Source organism: Salmo salar, chromosome ssa08 (assembly GCF_905237065.1).
Source record: "Salmo salar chromosome ssa08, Ssal_v3.1, whole genome shotgun sequence".
Taxonomy (NCBI): Eukaryota; Metazoa; Chordata; class Actinopteri; order Salmoniformes; family Salmonidae; genus Salmo; species Salmo salar.
This window is the reverse complement of record NC_059449.1, coordinates 4,146,037-4,172,143: the sequence shown is the minus strand read 5'-3', so window position 1 is coordinate 4,172,143 and position 26,107 is coordinate 4,146,037. Positions and strand designations below refer to the sequence as shown.

Sequence of the window (26,107 nt, the reverse complement as noted above, 5' to 3'; positions counted from 1 at the left end):
ATATTTCAGAACATTTTGAAGATTGTTCCACAAATAAGGTGCAAAAAAGCTAAAAGCTGTTTTAGCTAACGCAGCAGAGACCAAAGGAATTTCCAGGGTTAGCCATCCCTGAGACCTGGTGCGGTAACTCGTATGTCTAAAGTTTAGTAATCATATCAGAGGGCCTACGTGATATCAGAGGGCCAATCAACTTTCTGGTAAAGAATGCAGTGTTGACTGCTAAAATTGTTGCCTGTAATAAAGCGCAGTGCGCTATGATAAACCGCATCTAACGACTTTAATGAAGTAGCAGCTGTGTTGAAATCGATGATTTCGCCATAGTCTAGGACCGATAGGAACGTCGACTGAATAATCTGCTTTATCCTATTTATTGAGAGGCAGGACCTATTTCTATGAAAGAGCTCATTTTTATTCTCGGCTTCTTAACGAGCTCATAAACGCTTTTTAAAAGACCCTTGACCTGTCATTTTGCCTGCCCCCTGTCCTAGTAATTAACTTTTGTTACTTTGACACTGTCTGCATCTGGGTCTTCTCCTGAAACGTGATAGCACCTGTATTTGGGGAGTTTCTCCCGCTCTTCTCTGCAGATCCTCTCAAGCTCTGTCAGGTTGGATGGGGAGCATTGCTGCACAGCTATTTTCAGGTCTCTCCAGAGATGTTCGATCGGGTTCAAGTCTGGGCTCTGGCTGGGCCACTCAAGGACATTCAGAGACTTGTCCCGAAGCCACTCCTGCTTTGTCTTTGCTGTGTACTTACAGTCGTCCTGTTGGAAGGTGAACCTTCACCCCAGTCCGAGGTCCAGAGCCCTCTGGAGCAGGTTTTCATCAAGGATTTCATATGTCTGTACTTTGCTCCGTTCATCTTTCCCTCGATCCTGACTAGTCTCCCATTCTCTGCCGCTGAAAAACATCCCCACAGCATGATACTGCCACCACCATGCTTCACCATAGGGATGGTGCCAGGTTGTATCCAGACGTGGCACTTGGAATTCAAGCAAAATAGTCCAACCAGAAAATCTTGTTTCTCATGGTCTGAGTCTTTAGTTGCCTTTTGGCAAACTCCAAGCGGGCTGTCAGGTACCATTTACTGAGGAGTGGCTTCTGTCTGGCCACTCTACCATAAAGGCCTAATTGGTGGAGTGCTGCGGAGATGGTTGTCCTTCTGGAAGGTGATTGCTCAGTTTGGCCGGGCAGCCAGCTCTAGGAAGAGTCTTGGTGGTTCCAAATGTCTTCCATTTAAGAATGATAGAGGCCACTATGTTCTTGGGGACATTCAATGCTGCAGACATTTTTTGGTACCCTTCTCCAGATCTGTGCCATGACACAATCCTGTCTCGGAGCTCTACGGATAATTATTTCAACCTCATGGCTTGTTTTTTTCTGACATGCATGGTCAAGTGTGGGACATTATATAGACAGGTGTGTGCCTTTCCAAATCATGTCAAATCAATTGCATTTACAACTGGTGGACTCCTAACAAGTTGTAGAAACATCTCAAGGATGATCAATGGAGAAAAAAAACTGTTTTTCGCTTTGTCAGAATGGGATATTGGGTGTAGATTGATGAGGGGAAAAAACTATTTAATACATTTTAAAATGAGGCTGTAACGTAGCAAAATGTCGAAAAAGTTAAAGGGTGTGAATACTTTCCGAATGCACTGTATGTAATCAACCCCTTCGTTATGGCAAGCCTAAATAAATTCAGGACAAAATAATGTGCCTAACAAGTCACATGTTACCATGATTTTTGAATGAGTACCTCATTTCTGTACCTACAATTGTCTGTAAGGTATGTCAGTCGAGCAGTGAATTTCAAACACAGATTCAACCACAAAGACCAGGGAGGTTTTAGATTGCCTCACAAAGAAGGCCACCTATCGGTAGATGGGTAAAAATATAAAAAACAAACATTTAATATCCCTTTGAGCATGGTGACGTTGTTATTACACTTTGGACGGTGTAGCAATACACCCAGTCACTACAAAGATAGACATTCTTCCTGACTCAGTTGCCAGAGAGGAAGGAAATCACTCAGGGATTTCACGATGAGGCCAATGGTGACTATAAAACAGTCACAGAGTTTAGTGGCGGTGATAGAAAACAGAGGATGGATCAACAACATTGTAGTTCATCCCAAATACTAACCTAAATGACAGCGTGAACAGAAGGAAGCCAGTACAGAATACAAATATTCCAAAACATGAATCTTTTTGCAATGAGACACTAAAGTAAAATTGCAAAAAATGTGGTTAAGAAATTAACTTTATGTCCTGAATGCAAAGTGTTATGTTTGGGACAAATCCAAATCCAACACAGGACATCACTCAGTACCACTCTTCATATTTTAAATTATGGTGGTGGCTACATCATGTTATGGATATGCTTGTCATCGGCAAGATCTTAGGAGTTGTTTAGGATATAAATAAAGGGAATAGAGATAAGCACAGGCAAAATCCTAGAGGAAAACCTAGTTCAGTCTGATTTAACAGAATGGGAGACAAATTCACCTTTCAGCAGGACAATAACCAAAAACAAAGGCCAAATATACACTGGAGTTGCTTACCAAGATGACAGTCAATGTTCCATGAGTGGCCTAGCTACAGTTCTGACTTAAATCGGCTTGAAAAAAGGCTGTCTAGCAATGATCAACAACCAACTTGACAGAGCTTGAAGAATAAGAATAATGTGCAAATATTGTACAATCCAGGTCTGCAAAGCCCTTAGAGACTTACCCCGAAAGACACAGCTGTAATCGCTGCCAAAGATGCTTCTACAAAGTATTGTCTCAGGGGTGTGAATATGTAAATAAGATATTTCTGTATTTCATTTTCAATAAATGTGCTAACATTTAAAAAAAAACATGATTTCACTTTGTAATTATGGGGTATTGTGTGTAGATGGGTGAGAATTTAGGCTGTAACACAACAAAATGTGGAATAAGTCAATGGATATGTGTCACAGAAGTTGTCATGTAGAGAAGAGGACCAAGGCGCAGCGGGATTGTGGACACTCATGTTTATTAAAGGAAACATGTAAAGCATCCAACTGAACAAAAAAAACAATAAACAGTACTTACACCGGTAACAGTGTGGCAGGCTCAAACCAACGCAGTGCACACAAACAACCACCCACAACCCCAAAGAAAAACACACACACCTATATAGGACTTCCAATCAAAGGCAACTCAACACACCTGCCTTCAATTGGAAGTCCCAATCACCCACACAACATTTAACAAACACAAACCACCTGCCACATCCTGACCAAGACTAACACAATACACCCTCTGCTGGTCAGGACGTGACAATATGAATACTTTCTGAAGGCACTGAGTGTACAAAACATTAGGAACACCTTCCTAATATTGAGTTGCACCTGCCATCAGAACAGCATTAACTCGCCGGGGCATGGACTCTACAAGGTGTCGAAGTGTTCCACAGGGACGCTGGCCCATGTCGACTCTAACGCTTCCCACAATTGCGTCAAGTTGGCTGTATGTCTTTTGGGTGGTGGACCATTCTTGATACACACAGGAAACTGTTGAGCGTGAAAAACCTAGCAGCATTGCAGTTTTTGACACACTCAAGCTGGTGCACCTGGCACCTACTACCATACCCAGTTAAAAGGCACTTACATCTTTTGTCTTACCCATTCACCCTCTGAATGGCACACATACACAATCCATGTCTCAATTGTCTCAAAGCTTAAAAATCCTTCTTTAACCTGTCTCCTCCCCTTCATCTACACTGATTGAAGTGGATTTAACAGGTGACCATGACATCAATAAGGGATAATAGCTTTCACCTGGATTCACCTGGTCAGTCTATGTCATGGAAAGAGTAAGTTTTCCTCATGTTTTGTACACTCAGCGTATATACCATAATAGAACATAGAAGGCTACCATACAAGATGATGCAAACTGTAAACAGTTGACAACGAAATTCTACATTTAGTCCACTAGAAGGTGGTCTTTAACAACCTACAGTACACTACTCTGGTTCATCACTACACAACAAATCTCCTAACCGCTCCCCGTCTCAAGAGCGATGGGTATTGTAGTCTAATGAGCTGATGGCAATAATGGATTATATGATTTCTCACACATACGTGTTCTCCAAGGCCTCCATCTCCACAGGGTGTTGTGATGTTGACGGCAATGTTGTGATTACTGACAGGGTTGGCAACCAATCTTCTCTCTCTAGTACCGGAGGGAGAAACAGGCTGGTGATGAGATCGGGGTGTAATCATTAGTCCAAATTAGTGCAAGTAAAACGACAGGTTCTATTGGACAAATTCAGGTAGGTCCCTCCCTGTTTTGTTTGCTTCCATTTATTAAGAAACGAACACACCCCAGAGGGTCTGGTTGAGTTTATTCTGTCCTCTGTACACCTTTCAGGTTGTTCACAGTGCACACCACTGAACAGCTCCAGCTTTAGAACAATGAACCATTTGTTTGGATGGACGTTAATGCTGCTGTATTTCGACACTGATGGTATGTTTCTTTTGTTACTGATTTACTGTGTATGTGGGAGATGATAGATAAGTAGCCTAAACTTTATTTGTTTTAAAATGTTCAATGTTTTAATTAGTAACTTTAGAAACGTATTTTTGTACGTTTGTTGTGGCTCCTGATAAGGGAGCCTAGGCTAGCAGCTGTAGTGCATGGAGCGCAGACCAAATGTCCCGTGTGGCTCAGTTGGTAGAGCATGGTGTTTGCAACGCCACGGTTGTGATTTCGATTCCCACGGGAGACCAGTACGGGAAAAACAAATGTATGAAATGTATGCATTCACTACTGTAAGTCGCTCTGGATAAGAGCGTCTGCTAAATGACTAAAATGTAAATGTAATTCCCCAAATTGCATTCCCCCCCCCCTTATTAAATGTGTAAAGGGTAAATCATTTAAACAGTGTGTAGCCTGTTGCTAAGACTCAAAATAACATTCCTCTCTCTCTAGAGACATATCCTCCTGTATCCTGTCTGAGCGTTTGATAAATATTTACAGTAAGGGATAGATAATGACAGAGTAGGTTGTTTAACAGAGCTCTTTCATGGGAAGAAAGAGGTGGAGGCTATAAAAGTTTGCGGTCTAAACACCAACTACAGAGTAATACTTTGATGCATAGACTAATTTATGAGAGATTAATGATCTTTTGGAAACAACAGGCTGACAACCTTTTATAATATCTGAGATAGAAACTGTAGCAAGTCATTTGAAACTAAATTTGCATTACTATTTGCTTTTTTTCCAACTGACAGAGCTCACAGCCTCACTGTTTTGACTCATAGTGCCTAATGATTATAGATGTGATAGTAAAACACGCACCTTTATGGTGTTGGGACTTGGGAATTCCCTCAACCATGTTGAATCATTGAAGGGCAACGGACATGGCTTCGTCCCCAAAATGAAGAAATCCTTTCATGGATATCAACGTATAAAAGTCATTAGGTAAAATGAACATTCAAACTCAGTGGTATTAAGCAACATTCGAATGGTGCATTAGATTGTTCTTCTCTAAACAGGAAATGTTGGTGGTTTCCTGTGATTACGTGGTCAGTGGTTCTTTCACATAGATGGATTGAAGAGCGAGAGGCAGGTCGTTGGAACAGGCGATGTACTTTGTTAATAAAAAGGTAATGGTCTGGTCACTGATCTTGAGACACAGTAGCATGATGAATTTCATAGCGTGGGACAGAAAAAACGGTGTTTTTTTGTGTAGGGAATGAAGACGTTCAAGAGCAATAAGAGCTACGCTACATGGCCATAAGTATGTGGACACGTGCTCGTCGAACATTTCATTCCAAAATCATGGGCATTAATATGGAGTTGTTCCCCCCCCCCTTTGCCGCTATAACAGCCTTCACTCTTCTGGGAAGGCTTCCCACTAGATGTTGGAAAATTTCTGCGGGGACTTATTTCCATTCTGTCACAAGAGCATTAGTGAGGTCGGGCACTGATATTGGGCGATTAGGCTGGCTTGCAGTCGGCGTTCCAATTCATCCCAAAGGTGTTCGGTGTTGTTGAGGTCAGGGCTCTGTGAAGGCCAGTCAAGTTCTTCTACACGATCTTGACAAATCATTTCTGTATGGACCTCGCTTTGTGCACGGGGGGCATTGTTATGATCAAACAGGAAAGGGCCTTCCCCAAACTGTTGTCACAAAGTTGGAAGCACAGAATTGTCTAGAATTTCATTGTATGCTGTAGTTTAAGATTTCCCTTCTCTGAAACTAAAGGGGTCTAGCTCGAACCATGAAAAACATCCCCAGACCATTATTCCTCCTCCACCAAATTTTACAGTTGGCACTATGCATTCAAGCAGGTAGCGTTCTCCTGGCATCCGTCAAACCCAGATTTGTCTGTCGGACTGCCAGATGGTGAAGCGTGATTCATCACTCCAGAGAATGCGTTTCCACTGCTCCAGAGTCGGAGAGCTTTACACCACTCCAGCCGATGCTTGGCATTGCGCATGGTGATCTTAGGCTTGTGTGCGGCTGCTCAGCCATGGAAACCCATTTCATGAACCTCCCAACGAACAGTTTTTGTGCTGAAGTTACTTCCAAAGGCAGTTTGGAACTCAATAGAGAGTGTTGCAACTGAGGACAGACGCTTTTTAGACAATATGCGCTTTAGCACTAGGCGGTCCCGTTCTGTGAGCTTGTGAGGCCTACCATTTCGCAGCTGAGCCTTTGTTGCTCCTAGATGTTTCCACTTTACAATAACAGCACTTACAGTTGACCAGGGCAGCTCTAGCAGGGCAGAAATTTGACGATCTGACTTGTTGGAAAGGTGGCACCCTATGACCGTTCCACGTTGAACGTCACTGAGCTCTTCAGTAAGGCAATTTTACTGCCATTGTTTGTCTATGGAGATTGTATGGCTGTGTCGATTTTACACACCTGTCAGCAACGAGTGTGGCTGAAATGGCTAAATCGAAGGGGTGTTCACATACCTTTGTCTACATAGTGTAATTAGGGGCCTACTTGTTCAGTAGCCTAATTAAAGTTGGATATTAATTAATTGCAGATTGTAAAATAAATGTTTGATGTAACAGCATACTAATCAGCTACCAATTAATTTTTGTAGAATATGCAAGGGTGTGTATTCATGGATGCAAAGGGTAGACAAGCTTCCTCAAAAGAATAACCAAGAATAAAAGAAACAAAATAATATAGGCCCATCTTTTGTCTCGGTGCCAAACGTCATTGAGAGAACTTCAGTTGTTGCATCTCGTTATGTCTTTGTCCTCCGGTGGCTAGCTAGCTAAAATCAGCCCTTTCCAAAATTAGCCATGGATGTAGATAGGGATTAGGACTTGTTGTTTTACTTCATTCTCAGTACTGGCCAATGATTATAACGGCAATTCTGATCCAACCATAAATTCATACGTTGTGCTCCTGGCCTGAGAGGATGGAAGTTCAACATGTAGCTATCTAGATGTAGTAGGCATATAGACCTACTATAGGCTAACGCCAATTAGCTGGCCTGGCGCATCGTTTCCAATGAAGGGAAGTTAGGCTAGCCAGCAAGCGTTTTAGCCAGGTAGCCTAGAACAACCAAAACTAAAAGCGTCTAGCCTACTGTATGACAGAGTCATAGACCGTTTACAAAATGGAGGATGGCGGCATTGGCGCTTCTCTACAAGTAAGGTGCGTTAACATGTTTTCACGCACACACACACACAGAAATCAGTAACATGGACTGCCACATCATATGTAGCTTACGTTGATTGGACTAAATAGTTGTTTTATATCTTTTAGGTTTCACTGTATTAGACTAAGCATACAGTTGAAGTCGGAAGTTTACATACACTTAGGTTGGAGTCATTAAAACTCGTTTTTCAACCACTCCCCAAATGTCTTGTTAACAAACTATAGTTTTGGCAAGTCGGTTAGGACATCTACTTTGTGCATGACACAAGTAATTTTTCCAACAATTGTTTACAGACAGATTATTTCACTTATAACTCACTGTATCACAATTCCAGTGGGTGAGAAGGTTACACACTAAGTTGACTGTGCCTTTAAACAGCTTGGAAAATTCCAGAAAATGATGTCATGGCTTTAGAAGCTTCTGATAGGCTAATTGACATCATTTCAGTCAATTGGAGGTGTACCTGTGGATGTATTTCAAAGCCTACCTTCAAACTCAGTGCCTCTTTGCTTGACATCATGGGAAAATCAAAAGAAATCAGCCAAGACCTCAGAAAACAAATTGTAGACCTCCACAAGTCTGGTTCATCCTTGGATCATCCTTCCAAATGCCTGAAGGTACCTCGTTCATCTGTACAAACAATAGTACGCAAGTATAAGCACAACGGGACCACGCAGCCATCATACCGTTCAGGAAGGAGACGTGTTCTGTCTCCTAGAGATTAACGTACTTTGGTGCGAAAAGGGCAAATCAATCCCAGAACAACAGCAAAGGACCTTGTGAAGATGCTGGAGGAAACGGGTACAAAAGTATCTATAGGAAAACGAGTCATATATTGACATAACCTGAAAGGCCGCTTAGCAAGGAAGAAGCCACTGCTCCAAAACCGCCATAAATGTCACGTTCGTCGTAGTGAGTGAGTGCTCATCTTAACTTTTATTGAGAACACGACTAATAAATGAACGAACAGTCTTGTAGGCTCACACAGCAGTACAAAGAACAACCTCCCACCATTCCCAAAACAAACATACTCCTAATTATAGGACCTTCAATCAGAGGCAACAATAAACAGCTGCCTCCAATTGAAGGCCCCAATCCCAAATACCTAAACATAGAATTAAACACCCTAGAACAGACATAGAAATATACAAACATAGAACATAGACCAAAACCCCGGAATACATAAATCAAACACCCCTCTACATAAACACACACCCCAAACCATATAAAACAAATACCCCCTGCCACGTCCTGACCAAACAATAATAACAAATAACCCCTTTTCTGGTCAGGACGTGACAGTACCCCCCCCAAAGGTGCAGACGCCGGATGCACCTGACAACAAAAAATATCTACAAAAAGAACCCCTAAATTAAAGGGAGGGAAGGGAGGGTGGCTGCCGTCACCGACGGCTCCCGTGCTACACCCCCCCCTCCCCAAACCTCCTACAGTGGAGGTGGCTCAGGCTCAGGCCTTAGTCCCCTACCTGACCAGTCCACCCCTACCGAATACCTCGGCCTGAAGCATGTCACTGTAGACCCTGGGCTGTACTCTGGGAGCTCCGGACTGTAGGGCGACTCTGGGAGCTCCGGACTGTAGGGCGACTCTGGGAGCTCCGGACTGTAGGGCGACTCTGGGAGCTCCGGACTGTAGGGCGACTCTCTCGGTTCCGGACTGTAGGCCGTCTCTCTCGGTTCCGGACTGTAGGCCGTCTCACTCGGTTCCGGACTGTAGGCCGTCTCTCTTGGTTCCGGACAGTGGGCCGTCTCTCTTGGTTCCGGACAGTGGGCCGTCTCTCTACGGGGCACTGTCGCCGGAAGCTCTGGACGAGGCACTGTTGCTGGAAGTTCTGGACGAGGCACTGTTGCCGGACACTCTGGACGAGGTACTGTCGTCGGAAGCTCGGGACTGGGCTGACGCACTGGAGGCCTGGTGCGTGGGGCTGGCTTAGGGCGCGCCAGACTAAGGACACACACCACAGGGCTAGTGCGAGGAACAGGAGCAGGATGAGCTGGACTGGGCTGACGCACTGGAGGCCTGGTGCGTGGGGCTGGTAGTGGAGGTACCAGACTGGAGACACGCACCCCAAGGCTAGTGCGAGGAGCAGGAACAGGACGTACTGGACTGGGCTGATGCACTGGAAGCCTAGTGCGTGGGGCTGGTGCTGGAAGTGTCAGACTGGAGACACGCACCTCAAGGCTAGTGCGAGGAGCGGGAACAGGTTACACTGGGCCGTGAAGACGCACTGGCGGTCTTGAGCGCAGTACTGGCTCCACCCTTACTGGCTGGATGCCCGCTTCCCCCTGGCAAATGCGGGGCGCTTGCACCGTGCACACCGGCCTGTGAACACTTGGCCTCGACGCCGTGAGCATCACTACAAAGCACGGGACCTGACCAGTAATAGGCTGCCTCCAATAAGCACGGGGAGTTGGCTTGGTGCTTAATCCTGGCCCAGCCAATCTACCCGTGTGCCTTGGGGCTGCCTCTCAGGCTTAAACGCCAACCGTGTACCACTGTAACAGTCCCGGTCTTCGTTCCACCTTCGCCGGTCCTCTCTTGCTGTCTCCACCTGTCTCCATGGCAAGGTCTTGTCCCCTGCCATTATCTCCTCCCATGTCCAAGATGTCCTCCACTCCCTTTTCTCCCTGGCCCAGGATCCTTCCTCCTCCTGGGCCCGCTGCTTGGTCCGTGGTTGGTGGGAGGTTCTGTTACGGTCGTCGTAGTGAATGGACCAAGGCGCAGCGGGTTGAGTGCTCATCTTAACTTTTATTGAGAACACGACTAATAAACAAAACAATAAACGAACGAACAGTCTTGTAGGCTCACACGGAAGTACAAAGAACAACCTCCCACCATTCCCAAAACAAACATACTCCTAATTATAGGACCTTCAATCAGAGGCAACGATAAACAGCTGCCTCCAATTGAAGGCCCCAATCCCAAATACCTAAACATAGAATTAAACACCCTAGAACAGACGTAGAAATATACAAACATAGACCAAAACCCCGGAATACATAAATCAAACACCCCTCTACATAAACACACACCCCGAACCATATAAAACAAATACCCCCTGCCACGTCCTGACCAAACAATAATAACAAATAACTCATTTTCTGGTCAGGACGTGACAATAAAAAAGCCAGACTACGTTTGTACCTGCACATGGGGACAAAGATCGTACTTTTTGGAGCAATGTTCTCTGGTCTGATGAAACAAAAATAGAACTGTTTGGCCATAATGACCATCATGTTAGGAGGAACAAAGTGGGAGGCTTGCAAGCCGAAGAACACCATCTCAACCGTGAAGCATGGGGGTGGCAGCATCGTTGTGGGGGTGCTTTGCTGCAGGAGGGACTGGTGCACTTCACAAAATAGATGGCATCATGAGGGAGGAAAATTATGTGCATATATTGACGCAACATCTCAAGACATCAGTCAGGAAGTTAAAGCTTGGTCGCAAATGGGTCTTCCAAATGGACAATGACCCCAAGCATACTTCCAAAGTTGTAGCAAAATAGCTTAAGGACAACAAAGTCAAGGTATTGGAGTGGCCATCACAAAGCCCTGACCTCAATGCTATAGAAAATGTGTGGGCAGAACTGAAAAAGTGTGTGCGAGCAAGAAGGCCTACAAACCTGACTCAGTTACTCCAGCTCTGTCAGGAGGAATGGGCCACAATTCACCCAATTTATTGTGGGAAGCTTATGGAAGATTACCCGACACGTTTGACCCAAGTTAAACAATTTAAAGGCAATGCTACCAAATATTAATTGAGTGTATGTAAACTTCTGACCCACTGGGAATGTGATGAAAGAAATAAAAGCTGAAATAAACCATTCACTCAACCATTATTCTGATCTTTCACAGTCTTAAAATAAAGTGGTGATCCAAACTGACCTAAGACAGGGACTTTTTATTCAGATTAAATGTCAGAAATTGTGAAAAACGGAGTTTAAATCTAGTTGGCTAAGGTGTATGTAAACTTCTGACTTCAACTGTAGATGAATAGATGTTGAAATGTCGACGCTGATATGGGGCTGGAATAAGGGAGGAAGCGCCTGTTTTCTTTGGGACTTCACATCAAATTGTATTTGTCACATGTGCCAAATACAACACCTTACAGTGAAATGCTTACTTACAAGCCCTTAACCAACAATGCAGTTTTAAGATAAATATCTAAGAAATAAAAGTAGCAAATAATTAAAGAGCATGTGCGGGGGTCAATGTGCTGGGGCACCGGTTAGTCAAGGTAATTGAGGTAATATGTACATGTAGGTAGAGTTATTAAAGTGACTATGTATAGATAATAAGTGTTACAGCAGCGCAAAAAAGAGGGGGGCCATACAAATAGTCTGGGTAGCCATTTGATTAGATGTTCAGGAGTCTTATGGCTTGGAGGTAGAAGCTGTTTAGAAGCCTCTTGGACCTAGACTTGGCGCTCCGGTATCGCTTGCTGTGCAGTGGCAGAGAGAACAGTCTATGACTAGGTTGGCTGGAGTCTTTGACAATTTTTAGGGCCTTCCTCTGACACCACCTGGTATAGAGGTCCTGGATGGCAGGAAGCTTGGCCCCAGTGATGTACTGGGCCGTACGTACTACACTCTGTAGTGCCTTGCGGTCGGAGGCCGAGCATTTGGCATACCAGGCAGTGATGCAACCTGTCAGGATGCTCTCGATGGAGCAGCTGTACAACCTTCTGAGGACCCATGCAAAATCTTTTCAGTCTCCTGAGGAGGAATAGGTTTTGTCGTGCCCTCTTCACGACTGTCTTGGTGTGCTTGGACCATGTTAGTTTGTTGGTGATGTGAACACCAAGGAACTTGAAGCTCTCAACCTGCTCCACTATAGCCCTCTCCATGAGAATGGGGGCGCACTCGGGTCTTCCTTTTCCTGTAGTCCACAATCATCTCCTTTGTCTTGATCATGTCGAGGGAGAGGTTGTTGTCCTGGCACCACACGCCCAGGTCATTGACCTCCTCCCTATAGGATGTCTCATCGTTGTCGGTAATCAGGCCGACCACTGTTGTGTCATCAGCAAACTTAATGATGGTGTTGGAGTCATGCCTGGCCATGCAGTCATGAGTGAACAGGGAGTACAGGAGGGGACTGAGCATGCAACCCTGAGGGGCCCCCATGTTGAGGATCAGAGTGGCGGATGTGTTGTTACCTATCCTTACCACTGTCAGGAAGTTCAGTATCCAGTTGCAGAGGGAGGTGTTTAGTCCCAGGGTCCTTAGCTTAGTGATGAGCTTTGAGGGCACTATGGTGTTGAACGCTGAGATGTAGTCAATGAATAGCATTCTCACATAGGTGTTTCTTTTGTCCAGGTGTGAAAGGGCAGTGTGGAGTGCAATAGAGATGGCATCATCTGCGGATCTGTTAGGGCAGTACATAAACTGAAGTGGGTCTAGGGTTTCTGGGATAATGGTGTTGATGTGAGCCATGACCAGCCTTTCAAAGCACTTCATGGCTACATACGTGACTGCTTCGGGTCGGTAATCATTTAGGCAGGTTACCTTAGTGTTCTTGGGCACAGTGACTATGGTGTTCTGCTTGTAACATGTTGGTATTACAGACTCAAACAGGGACAGGTTGAAAATGTCAGTGAAGACACTTGCCAGTTGGTCAGCGCATGCTCGGAGTACACGTCCTGGTAATCCATCTGGCCCTGTGGCCTTGTGAATGTTTACCTGTTTAGGTCTTACTCACATCGGCTGCGGAGAGCGTGATCACACAGTCGTCCGGAACAGCTGATGCTCTCATGCATGTTTCAGTGTTACTTGCCTCAAAGCTAGCATAGAAGTAATTTAGCTTGTCTGGTAGGCTTGTGTCACTGGGCAGCTCTCAGCTGTGCTTCCCTTTGTAGTCTGGCATAGTGTGCAAGCCCTGCCACATCTGACGAGCGTCGAAGCCAGTGTAGTACGATTCGATCTTAGTCCTGTATTGATGTTTTGCCTGTTTGATGGTTCATCAGAGATTTCTTATAACCTTCTTGAAACTGGCAGCTCTACCCTTTAGCTCAGTGCGGATGTTGCCTGTAATCCATGGCTTCTGGTTGGGGTATGTACGTACAGTCACTATGGAGACAACGTCATTGATGCAGTTATTGATGAAGCCAATGACTGATGTGGTGTACTCCTCAATGCCATCGGAAAAATCCCAGAACCTATTCCAGTCTGTGCTAGCAAAACAGTCCTGTAGCTTAGCATTTGCTTCATCTGACCACTTTTTTATTGACCGAGTCACCGGTGCTTCCTGCTTAAATTTTTGCTTGTAAGCAGGAATCAGGAGGATAGAATTATGGTCAGATTTGCCAAATGGACGGCAAGGGAGAGGTTGTACGCATCTCTGTGTGTGGAGTAAAGGTGGTCTAGAGTCCCCCCCCCCCCCCTGGTTGCGCATTTAACATGCTGATCGAAATGAGGTAAAACAGCTTTAAGTGTTTAAGTGTGACTTGTGGTAACTCTCTGTAGTTCTAAATAAATAGTTGTTTAGTAGTCCGAAAATGTCGGAAATATTAACTTGCTTGACCATGCTGTAGGTCATGTAACTGTTTGTTACATGTAATATGTTTTGTGGACTTCACCTGACAGATGTTGCTCTCCGGTTTTGTGATGAAACAAAAGGTGTGGTTGAATACCGTAATTTCCGGACTATTGAGCGCACCTGAATATAAGCCGCACCCACTGAATTTTTAAAAAATTCTTATTTTGAACATAAATAAGCCGCACATGTCTGTAAGCCGCAGGTGCCTACCGGTACATTGAAACAAATTTACCCAGGCGTTAACGAAACACGGCTTGTAACTAAAATAAATAGGCTTTAACGAAACACGGCTTGTAACATTTTTTTTTAAATTAAACAGTAGCAGTAAACAGTAGCCTACACCAAGAAAGTCATTGCTCCAGACCAAGCTCCCGTGCAGCAGCTCTATTTCCTTTTCCAACAGCCAGATCAATCGCCTTCAACTTGAAAGCTGCATCATATGCATTTCTCCGTGTCTTTGCCATGATGAGGGTGACAAAATGACTACCGTAATCAGAATGATGGGAAGTTTGAGCGCGCTCGATTTAATCTAAACAGTAAACAAAAAAGTTGTTTGACCTTAACCCGTTCGGCAATTTCATTGGTCTAATGAAAGCTTCATGCCGCCAAAAAAACTGAGCACGTCACAGAATGTGTTTTTTTATTTTTTTATTTTTTTATTTGAAAGCGGGAAAAATCCATATTAGCTGCATCATTGTTTAAGCCGCGAGGTTCAAAGCGTGGGGAAAAAGTAGCAGCTTATAGTCCGGAAATTACGGTATATCTGTTATTATGTCTTCTTATTGTCTCGGCCGTTGGCCTATAGGCCTTTATTCGGTCCTACATAGGACCTTGATTCTGTCCTATGTAGCAAAATTTGAAATAGTTTTTTTCATTTGATAAAATTAGAGACACAGAGCTAGAAAATGGTTTATCATACACTGCATTTGAGGAACAATGGGAAAGTAATTCTGTCTCTTTTACAGGTGAGCCCTGAATTACATAAATTACAGAAAATACACACAGGAAAAGAAAAATGCAAGCAGAAAGAAAGAAAAAAATAAAGACATTCATCAGTAAAAAGGTCCTCAATCAGCTTTCTGAATTGGCCTAGAGGCACCAAAACATAATATTTCAGAACATTTTGAAGATTGTTCCACAAATAAGGTGCAAAAAAGCTAAAAGCTGTTTTAGCTAACGCAGCAGAGACCAAAGGAATTTCCAGGGTTAGCCATCCCTGAGACCTGGTGCGGTAACTCGTATGTCTAAAGTTTAGTAATCATATCAGAGGGCCTACGTGATATCAGAGGGCCAATCAACTTTCTGGTAAAGAATGCAGTGTTGACTGCTAAAATTGTTGCCTGTAATAAAGCGCAGTGCGCTATGATAAACCGCATCTAACGACTTTAATGAAGTAGCAGCTGTGTTGAAATCGATGATTTCGCCATAGTCTAGGACCGATAGGAACGTCGACTGAATAATCTGCTTTATCCTATTTATTGAGAGGCAGGACCTATTTCTATGAAAGAGCTCATTTTTATTCTCGGCTTCTTAACGAGCTCATAAACGCTTTTTAAAAGACCCTTGACCTGTCATTTTGCCTGCCCCCTGTCCTAGTAATTAACTTTTGTTACTTTGACACTGTCTGCATCTGGGTCTTCTCCTGAAACGTGATAGCACCTGTATTTGGGGAGTTTCTCCCGCTCTTCTCTGCAGATCCTCTCAAGCTCTGTCAGGTTGGATGGGGAGCATTGCTGCACAGCTATTTTCAGGTCTCTCCAGAGATGTTCGATCGGGTTCAAGTCTGGGCTCTGGCTGGGCCACTCAAGGACATTCAGAGACTTGTCCCGAAGCCACTCCTGCTTTGTCTTTGCTGTGTACTTACAGTCGTCCTGTTGGAAGGTGAACCTTCACCCCAGTCCGAGGTCCAGAGCCCTCTGGAGCAGGTTTTCATCAAGGATTTCATATGTCTGTACTTTGCTCCGTTCATCTTTCCCTCGATCCTGACTAGTCTCCCATTCTCTGCCGCTGAAAAACATCCCCACAGCATGATACTGCCACCACCATGCTTCACCATAGGGATGGTGCCAGGTTGTATCCAGACGTGGCACTTGGAATTCAAGCAAAATAGTCCAACCAGAAAATCTTGTTTCTCATGGTCTGAGTCTTTAGTTGCCTTTTGGCAAACTCCAAGCGGGCTGTCAGGTACCATTTACTGAGGAGTGGCTTCTGTCTGGCCACTCTACCATAAAGGCCTAATTGGTGGAGTGCTGCGGAGATGGTTGTCCTTCTGGAAGGTGATTGCTCAGTTTGGCCGGGCAGCCAGCTCTAGGAAGAGTCTTGGTGGTTCCAAATGTCTTCCATTTAAGAATGATAGAGGCCACTATGTTCTTGGGGACATTCAATGCTGCAGACATTTTTTGGTACCCTTCTCCAGATCTGTGCCATGACACAATCCTGTCTCGGAGCTCTACGGATAATTATTTCAACCTCATGGCTTGTTTTTTTCTGACATGCATGGTCAAGTGTGGGACATTATATAGACAGGTGTGTGCCTTTCCAAATCATGTCAAATCAATTGCATTTACAACTGGTGGACTCCTAACAAGTTGTAGAAACATCTCAAGGATGATCAATGGAGAAAAAAAAACTGTTTTCGCTTTGTCAGAATGGGATATTGGGTGTAGATTGATGAGGGGAAAAAACTATTTAATACATTTTAAAATGAGGCTGTAACGTAGCAAAATGTCGAAAAAGTTAAAGGGTGTGAATACTTTCCGAATGCACTGTATGTAATCAACCCCTTCGTTATGGCAAGCCTAAATAAATTCAGGACAAAATAATGTGCCTAACAAGTCACATGTTACCATGATTTTTGAATGAGTACCTCATTTCTGTACCTACAATTGTCTGTAAGGTATGTCAGTCGAGCAGTGAATTTCAAACACAGATTCAACCACAAAGACCAGGGAGGTTTTAGATTGCCTCACAAAGAAGGCCACCTATCGGTAGATGGGTAAAAATATAAAAAACAAACATTTAATATCCCTTTGAGCATGGTGACGTTGTTATTACACTTTGGACGGTGTAGCAATACACCCAGTCACTACAAAGATAGACATTCTTCCTGACTCAGTTGCCAGAGAGGAAGGAAATCACTCAGGGATTTCACGATGAGGCCAATGGTGACTATAAAACAGTCACAGAGTTTAGTGGCGGTGATAGAAAACAGAGGATGGATCAACAACATTGTAGTTCATCCCAAATACTAACCTAAATGACAGCGTGAACAGAAGGAAGCCAGTACAGAATACAAATATTCCAAAACATGAATCTTTTTGCAATGAGACACTAAAGTAAAATTGCAAAAAATGTGGTTAAGAAATTAACTTTATGTCCTGAATGCAAAGTGTTATGTTTGGGACAAATCCAAATCCAACACAGGACATCACTCAGTACCACTCTTCATATTTTAAATTATGGTGGTGGCTACATCATGTTATGGATATGCTTGTCATCGGCAAGATCTTAGGAGTTGTTTAGGATATAAATAAAGGGAATAGAGATAAGCACAGGCAAAATCCTAGAGGAAAACCTAGTTCAGTCTGATTTAACAGAATGGGAGACAAATTCACCTTTCAGCAGGACAATAACCAAAAACAAAGGCCAAATATACACTGGAGTTGCTTACCAAGATGACAGTCAATGTTCCATGAGTGGCCTAGCTACAGTTCTGACTTAAATCGGCTTGAAAAAAGGCTGTCTAGCAATGATCAACAACCAACTTGACAGAGCTTGAAGAATAAGAATAATGTGCAAATATTGTACAATCCAGGTCTGCAAAGCCCTTAGAGACTTACCCCGAAAGACACAGCTGTAATCGCTGCCAAAGATGCTTCTACAAAGTATTGTCTCAGGGGTGTGAATATGTAAATAAGATATTTCTGTATTTCATTTTCAATAAATGTGCTAACATTTAAAAAAAACATGATTTCACTTTGTAATTATGGGGTATTGTGTGTAGATGGGTGAGAATTTAGGCTGTAACACAACAAAATGTGGAATAAGTCAATGGATATGTGTCACAGAAGTTGTCATGTAGAGAAGAGGACCAAGGCGCAGCGGGATTGTGGACACTCATGTTTATTAAAGGAAACATGTAAAGCATCCAACTGAACAAAAAAACAATAAACAGTACTTACACCGGTAACAGTGTGGCAGGCTCAAACCAACGCAGTGCACACAAACAACCACCCACAACCCCAAAGAAAAACACACACACCTATATAGGACTTCCAATCAAAGGCAACTCAACACACCTGCCTTCAATTGGAAGTCCCAATCACCCACACAACATTTAACAAACACAAACCACCTGCCACATCCTGACCAAGACTAACACAATACACCCTCTGCTGGTCAGGACGTGACAATATGAATACTTTCTGAAGGCACTGAGTGTACAAAACATTAGGAACACCTTCCTAATATTGAGTTGCACCTGCCATCAGAACAGCATTAACTCGCCGGGGCATGGACTCTACAAGGTGTCGAAGTGTTCCACAGGGACGCTGGCCCATGTCGACTCTAACGCTTCCCACAATTGCGTCAAGTTGGCTGTATGTCTTTTGGGTGGTGGACCATTCTTGATACACACAGGAAACTGTTGAGCGTGAAAAACCTAGCAGCATTGCAGTTTTTGACACACTCAAGCTGGTGCACCTGGCACCTACTACCATACCCAGTTAAAAGGCACTTACATCTTTTGTCTTACCCATTCACCCTCTGAATGGCACACATACACAATCCATGTCTCAATTGTCTCAAAGCTTAAAAATCCTTCTTTAACCTGTCTCCTCCCCTTCATCTACACTGATTGAAGTGGATTTAACAGGTGACCATGACATCAATAAGGGATAATAGCTTTCACCTGGATTCACCTGGTCAGTCTATGTCATGGAAAGAGTAAGTTTTCCTCATGTTTTGTACACTCAGCGTATATACCATAATAGAACATAGAAGGCTACCATACAAGATGATGCAAACTGTAAACAGTTGACAACGAAATTCTACATTTAGTCCACTAGAAGGTGGTCTTTAACAACCTACAGTACACTACTCTGGTTCATCACTACACAACAAATCTCCTAACCGCTCCCCGTCTCAAGAGCGATGGGTATTGTAGTCTAATGAGCTGATGGCAATAATGGATTATATGATTTCTCACACATACGTGTTCTCCAAGGCCTCCATCTCCACAGGGTGTTGTGATGTTGACGGCAATGTTGTGATTACTGACAGGGTTGGCAACCAATCTTCTCTCTCTAGTACCGGAGGGAGAAACAGGCTGGTGATGAGATCGGGGTGTAATCATTAGTCCAAATTAGTGCAAGTAAAACGACAGGTTCTATTGGACAAATTCAGGTAGGTCCCTCCCTGTTTTGTTTGCTTCCATTTATTAAGAAACGAACACACCCCAGAGGGTCTGGTTGAGTTTATTCTGTCCTCTGTACACCTTTCAGGTTGTTCACAGTGCACACCACTGAACAGCTCCAGCTTTAGAACAATGAACCATTTGTTTGGATGGACGTTAATGCTGCTGTATTTCGACACTGATGGTATGTTTCTTTTGTTACTGATTTACTGTGTATGTGGGAGATGATAGATAAGTAGCCTAAACTTTATTTGTTTTAAAATGTTCAATGTTTTAATTAGTAACTTTAGAAACGTATTTTTGTACGTTTGTTGTGGCTCCTGATAAGGGAGCCTAGGCTAGCAGCTGTAGTGCATGGAGCGCAGACCAAATGTCCCGTGTGGCTCAGTTGGTAGAGCATGGTGTTTGCAACGCCACGGTTGTGATTTCGATTCCCACGGGAGACCAGTACGGGAAAAACAAATGTATGAAATGTATGCATTCACTACTGTAAGTCGCTCTGGATAAGAGCGTCTGCTAAATGACTAAAATGTAAATGTAATTCCCCAAATTGCATTCCCCCCCCTTATTAAATGTGTAAAGGGTAAATCATTTAAACAGTGTGTAGCCTGTTGCTAAGACTCAAAATAACATTCCTCTCTCTCTAGAGACATATCCTCCTGTATCCTGTCTGAGCGTTTGATAAATATTTACAGTAAGGGATAGATAATGACAGAGTAGGTTGTTTAACAGAGCTCTTTCATGGGAAGAAAGAGGTGGAGGCTATAAAAGTTTGCGGTCTAAACACCAACTACAGAGTAATACTTTGATGCATAGACTAATTTATGAGAGATTAATGATCTTTTGGAAACAACAGGCTGACAACCTTTTATAATATCTGAGATAGAAACTGTAGCAAGTCATTTGAAACTAAATTTGCATTACTATTTGCTTTTTTTCCAACTGACAGAGCTCACAGCCTCACTGTTTTGACTCATAGTGCCTAATGATTATAGATGTGATAGTAAAACACGCACCTTTATGGTGTTGGGACTTGGGAATTCCCTCAACCATGTTGAATCATTGAAGGGCAACGGACATGGCTTCGTCCCCAAAATGAAGAAATCCTTTCATGGATATCAACGTATAAAAGTCATTAGGTAAAATGAACATTCAAACTCAGTGGTATTAAGCAACATTCGAATGGTGCATTAGATTGTTCTTCTCTAAACAGGAAATGTTGGTGGTTTCCTGTGATTACGTGGTCAGTGGTTCTTTCACATAGATGGATTGAAGAGCGAGAGGCAGGTCGTTGGAACAGGCGATGTACTTTGTTAATAAAAAGGTAATGGTCTGGTCACTGATCTTGAGACACAGTAGCATGATGAATTTCATAGCGTGGGACAGAAAAAACGGTGTTTTTTTGTGTAGGGAATGAAGACGTTCAAGAGCAATAAGAGCTACGCTACATGGCCATAAGTATGTGGACACGTGCTCGTCGAACATTTCATTCCAAAATCATGGGCATTAATATGGAGTTGTTCCCCCCCCCCCCTTTGCCGCTATAACAGCCTTCACTCTTCTGGGAAGGCTTCCCACTAGATGTTGGAAAATTTCTGCGGGGACTTATTTCCATTCTGTCACAAGAGCATTAGTGAGGTCGGGCACTGATATTGGGCGATTAGGCTGGCTTGCAGTCGGCGTTCCAATTCATCCCAAAGGTGTTCGGTGTTGTTGAGGTCAGGGCTCTGTGAAGGCCAGTCAAGTTCTTCTACACGATCTTGACAAATCATTTCTGTATGGACCTCGCTTTGTGCACGGGGGGCATTGTTATGATCAAACAGGAAAGGGCCTTCCCCAAACTGTTGTCACAAAGTTGGAAGCACAGAATTGTCTAGAATTTCATTGTATGCTGTAGTTTAAGATTTCCCTTCTCTGAAACTAAAGGGGTCTAGCTCGAACCATGAAAAACATCCCCAGACCATTATTCCTCCTCCACCAAATTTTACAGTTGGCACTATGCATTCAAGCAGGTAGCGTTCTCCTGGCATCCGTCAAACCCAGATTTGTCTGTCGGACTGCCAGATGGTGAAGCGTGATTCATCACTCCAGAGAATGCGTTTCCACTGCTCCAGAGTCGGAGAGCTTTACACCACTCCAGCCGATGCTTGGCATTGCGCATGGTGATCTTAGGCTTGTGTGCGGCTGCTCAGCCATGGAAACCCATTTCATGAACCTCCCAACGAACAGTTTTTGTGCTGAAGTTACTTCCAAAGGCAGTTTGGAACTCAATAGAGAGTGTTGCAACTGAGGACAGACGCTTTTTAGACAATATGCGCTTTAGCACTAGGCGGTCCCGTTCTGTGAGCTTGTGAGGCCTACCATTTCGCAGCTGAGCCTTTGTTGCTCCTAGATGTTTCCACTTTACAATAACAGCACTTACAGTTGACCAGGGCAGCTCTAGCAGGGCAGAAATTTGACGATCTGACTTGTTGGAAAGGTGGCACCCTATGACCGTTCCACGTTGAACGTCACTGAGCTCTTCAGTAAGGCAATTTTACTGCCATTGTTTGTCTATGGAGATTGTATGGCTGTGTCGATTTTACACACCTGTCAGCAACGAGTGTGGCTGAAATGGCTAAATCGAAGGGGTGTTCACATACCTTTGTCTACATAGTGTAATTAGGGGCCTACTTGTTCAGTAGCCTAATTAAAGTTGGATATTAATTAATTGCAGATTGTAAAATAAATGTTTGATGTAACAGCATACTAATCAGCTACCAATTAATTTTTGTAGAATATGCAAGGGTGTGTATTCATGGATGCAAAGGGTAGACAAGCTTCCTCAAAAGAATAACCAAGAATAAAAGAAACAAAATAATATAGGCCCATCTTTTGTCTCGGTGCCAAACGTCATTGAGAGAACTTCAGTTGTTGCATCTCGTTATGTCTTTGTCCTCCGGTGGCTAGCTAGCTAAAATCAGCCCTTTCCAAAATTAGCCATGGATGTAGATAGGGATTAGGACTTGTTGTTTTACTTCATTCTCAGTACTGGCCAATGATTATAACGGCAATTCTGATCCAACCATAAATTCATACGTTGTGCTCCTGGCCTGAGAGGATGGAAGTTCAACATGTAGCTATCTAGATGTAGTAGGCATATAGACCTACTATAGGCTAACGCCAATTAGCTGGCCTGGCGCATCGTTTCCAATGAAGGGAAGTTAGGCTAGCCAGCAAGCGTTTTAGCCAGGTAGCCTAGAACAACCAAAACTAAAAGCGTCTAGCCTACTGTATGACAGAGTCATAGACCGTTTACAAAATGGAGGATGGCGGCATTGGCGCTTCTCTACAAGTAAGGTGCGTCAACATGTTTTCACGCACACACACACACAGAAATCAGTAACATGGACTGCCACATCATATGTAGCTTACGTTGATTGGACTAAATAGTTGTTTTATATCTTTTAGGTTTCACTGTATTAGACTAAGCATACAGTTGAAGTCGGAAGTTTACATACACTTAGGTTGGAGTCATTAAAACTCGTTTTTCAACCACTCCCCAAATGTCTTGTTAACAAACTATAGTTTTGGCAAGTCGGTTAGGACATCTACTTTGTGCATGACACAAGTAATTTTTCCAACAATTGTTTACAGACAGATTATTTCACTTATAACTCACTGTATCACAATTCCAGTGGGTGAGAAGGTTACACACTAAGTTGACTGTGCCTTTAAACAGCTTGGAAAATTCCAGAAAATGATGTCATGGCTTTAGAAGCTTCTGATAGGCTAATTGACATCATTTCAGTCAATTGGAGGTGTACCTGTGGATGTATTTCAAAGCCTACCTTCAAACTCAGTGCCTCTTTGCTTGACATCATGGGAAAATCAAAAGAAATCAGCCAAGACCTCAGAAAACAAATTGTAGACCTCCACAAGTCTGGTTCATCCTTGGATCATCCTTCCAAATGCCTGAAGGTACCTCGTTCATCTGTACAAACAATAGTACGCAAGTATAAGCACAACGGGACCACGCAGCCATCATACCGTTCAGGAAGGAGACGTGTTCTGTCTCCTAGAGATTAACGTACTTTGGTGCGAAAAGGGCAAATCAATCCCAGAACAACAGCAAAGGACCTTGTGAAGATGCTGGAGGAAACGGGTACAAAAGTATCTATAGGAAAACGAGTCATATATTGACATAACCTGAAAGGCCGCTTAGCAAGGAAGAAGCCACTGCTCCAAAACCGCCATAAATGTCACGTTCGTCGTAGTGAGTGAGTGCTCATCTTAACTTTTATTGAGAACACGACTAATAAATGAACGAACAGTCTTGTAGGCTCACACAGCAGTACAAAGAACAACCTCCCACCATTCCCAAAACAAACATACTCCTAATTATAGGACCTTCAATCAGAGGCAACAATAAACAGCTGCCTCCAATTGAAGGCCCCAATCCCAAATACCTAAACATAGAATTAAACACCCTAGAACAGACATAGAAATATACAAACATAGAACATAGACCAAAACCCCGGAATACATAAATCAAACACCCCTCTACATAAACACACACCCCAAACCATATAAAACAAATACCCCCTGCCACGTCCTGACCAAACAATAATAACAAATAACCCCTTTTCTGGTCAGGACGTGACAGTACCCCCCAAAGGTGCAGACGCCGGATGCACCTGACAACAAAAAATATCTACAAAAAGAACCCCTAAATTAAAGGGAGGGAAGGGAGGGTGGCTGCCGTCACCGACGGCTCCCGTGCTACACCCCCCCTCCCCAAACCTCCTACAGTGGAGGTGGCTCAGGCTCAGGCCTTAGTCCCCTACCTGACCAGTCCACCCCTACCGAATACCTCGGCCTGAAGCATGTCACTGTAGACCCTGGGCTGTACTCTGGGAGCTCCGGACTGTAGGGGCGACTCTGGGAGCTCCGGACTGTAGGGCGACTCTGGGAGCTCCGGACTGTAGGGGCGACTCTGGGAGCTCCGGACTGTAGGGCGACTCTCTCGGTTCCGGACTGTAGGCCGTCTCTCTCGGTTCCGGACTGTAGGCCGTCTCACTCGGTTCCGGAGTAGGCGTCCTCTTGGTTCCGGACAGTGGGCCGTCTCTCTTGGTTCCGGACAGTGGGCCGTCTCTCTACGGGGCACTGTCGCCGGAAGCTCTGGACGAGGCACTGTTGCTGGAAGTTCTGGACGAGGCACTGTTGCCGGACACTCTGGACGAGGTACTGTCGTCGGAAGCTCGGGACTGGGCTGACGCACTGGAGGCCTGGTGCGTGGGGCTGGCTTAGGGCGCGCCAGACTAAGGACACACACCACAGGGCTAGTGCGAGGAACAGGAGCAGGATGAGCTGGACTGGGCTGACGCACTGGAGGCCTGGTGCGTGGGGCTGGTAGTGGAGGTACCAGACTGGAGACACGCACCCCAAGGCTAGTGCGAGGAGCAGGAACAGGACGTACTGGACTGGGCTGATGCACTGGAAGCCTAGTGCGTGGGGCTGGTGCTGGAAGTGTCAGACTGGAGACACGCACCTCAAGGCTAGTGCGAGGAGCGGGAACAGGTTACACTGGGCCGTGAAGACGCACTGGCGGTCTTGAGCGCAGTACTGGCTCCACCCTTACTGGCTGGATGCCCGCTTCCCCCTGGCAAATGCGGGCGCTTGCACCGTGCACACCGGCCTGTGAACACTTGGCCTCGACGCCGTGAGCATCACTACAAAGCACGGGACCTGACCAGTAATAGGCTGCCTCCAATAAGCACGGGGAGTTGGCTTGGTGCTTAATCCTGGCCCAGCCAATCTACCCGTGTGCCTTGGGGCTGCCTCTCAGGCTTAAACGCCAACCGTGTACCACTGTAACAGTCCCGGTCTTCGTTCCACCTTCGCCGGTCCTCTCTTGCTGTCTCCACCTGTCTCCATGGCAAGGTCTTGTCCCCTGCCATTATCTCCTCCCATGTCCAAGATGTCCTCCACTCCCTTTTCTCCCTGGCCCAGGATCCTTCCTCCTCCTGGGCCCGCTGCTTGGTCCGTGGTTGGTGGGAGGTTCTGTTACGGTCGTCGTAGTGAATGGACCAAGGCGCAGCGGGTTGAGTGCTCATCTTAACTTTTATTGAGAACACGACTAATAAACAAAACAATAAACGAACGAACAGTCTTGTAGGCTCACACGGAAGTACAAAGAACAACCTCCCACCATTCCCAAAACAAACATACTCCTAATTATAGGACCTTCAATCAGAGGCAACGATAAACAGCTGCCTCCAATTGAAGGCCCCAATCCCAAATACCTAAACATAGAATTAAACACCCTAGAACAGACGTAGAAATATACAAACATAGACCAAAACCCCGGAATACATAAATCAAACACCCCTCTACATAAACACACACCCCGAACCATATAAAACAAATACCCCCTGCCACGTCCTGACCAAACAATAATAACAAATAACTCATTTTCTGGTCAGGACGTGACAATAAAAAAAGCCAGACTACG

The 26,107-nt window shown here is 44.4% G+C and overlaps 1 protein-coding gene across 7 annotated transcripts in view; it reads left to right on the top strand.

The window, feature by feature from the left end:
* Positions 1 to 4,015: 4,015 nt before the first annotated feature.
* Positions 4,016 to 26,107, top strand: part of LOC106609968 (SLAM family member 5) — a 45,423-nt gene continuing 23,331 nt past the window's right edge. For 4 of the 7 annotated variants that reach the window (XM_045722658.1, XM_045722655.1, XM_045722656.1 and 1 more), the window contains exons 1-2: positions 4,333 to 4,491; positions 19,703 to 19,798. In XM_045722658.1, the coding sequence (XP_045578614.1) occupies positions 4,440 to 4,491; positions 19,703 to 19,798 (148 nt within the window). In that variant the 5' untranslated portion in view covers positions 4,333 to 4,439. Of the gene's footprint in view, positions 4,298 to 4,332; positions 4,492 to 19,322; positions 19,605 to 19,702; positions 19,799 to 26,107 lie in introns of those variants that run through there. The other 3 variants (XM_045722653.1, XM_045722654.1, XM_014209046.2) reach the window with 3 other exon arrangements.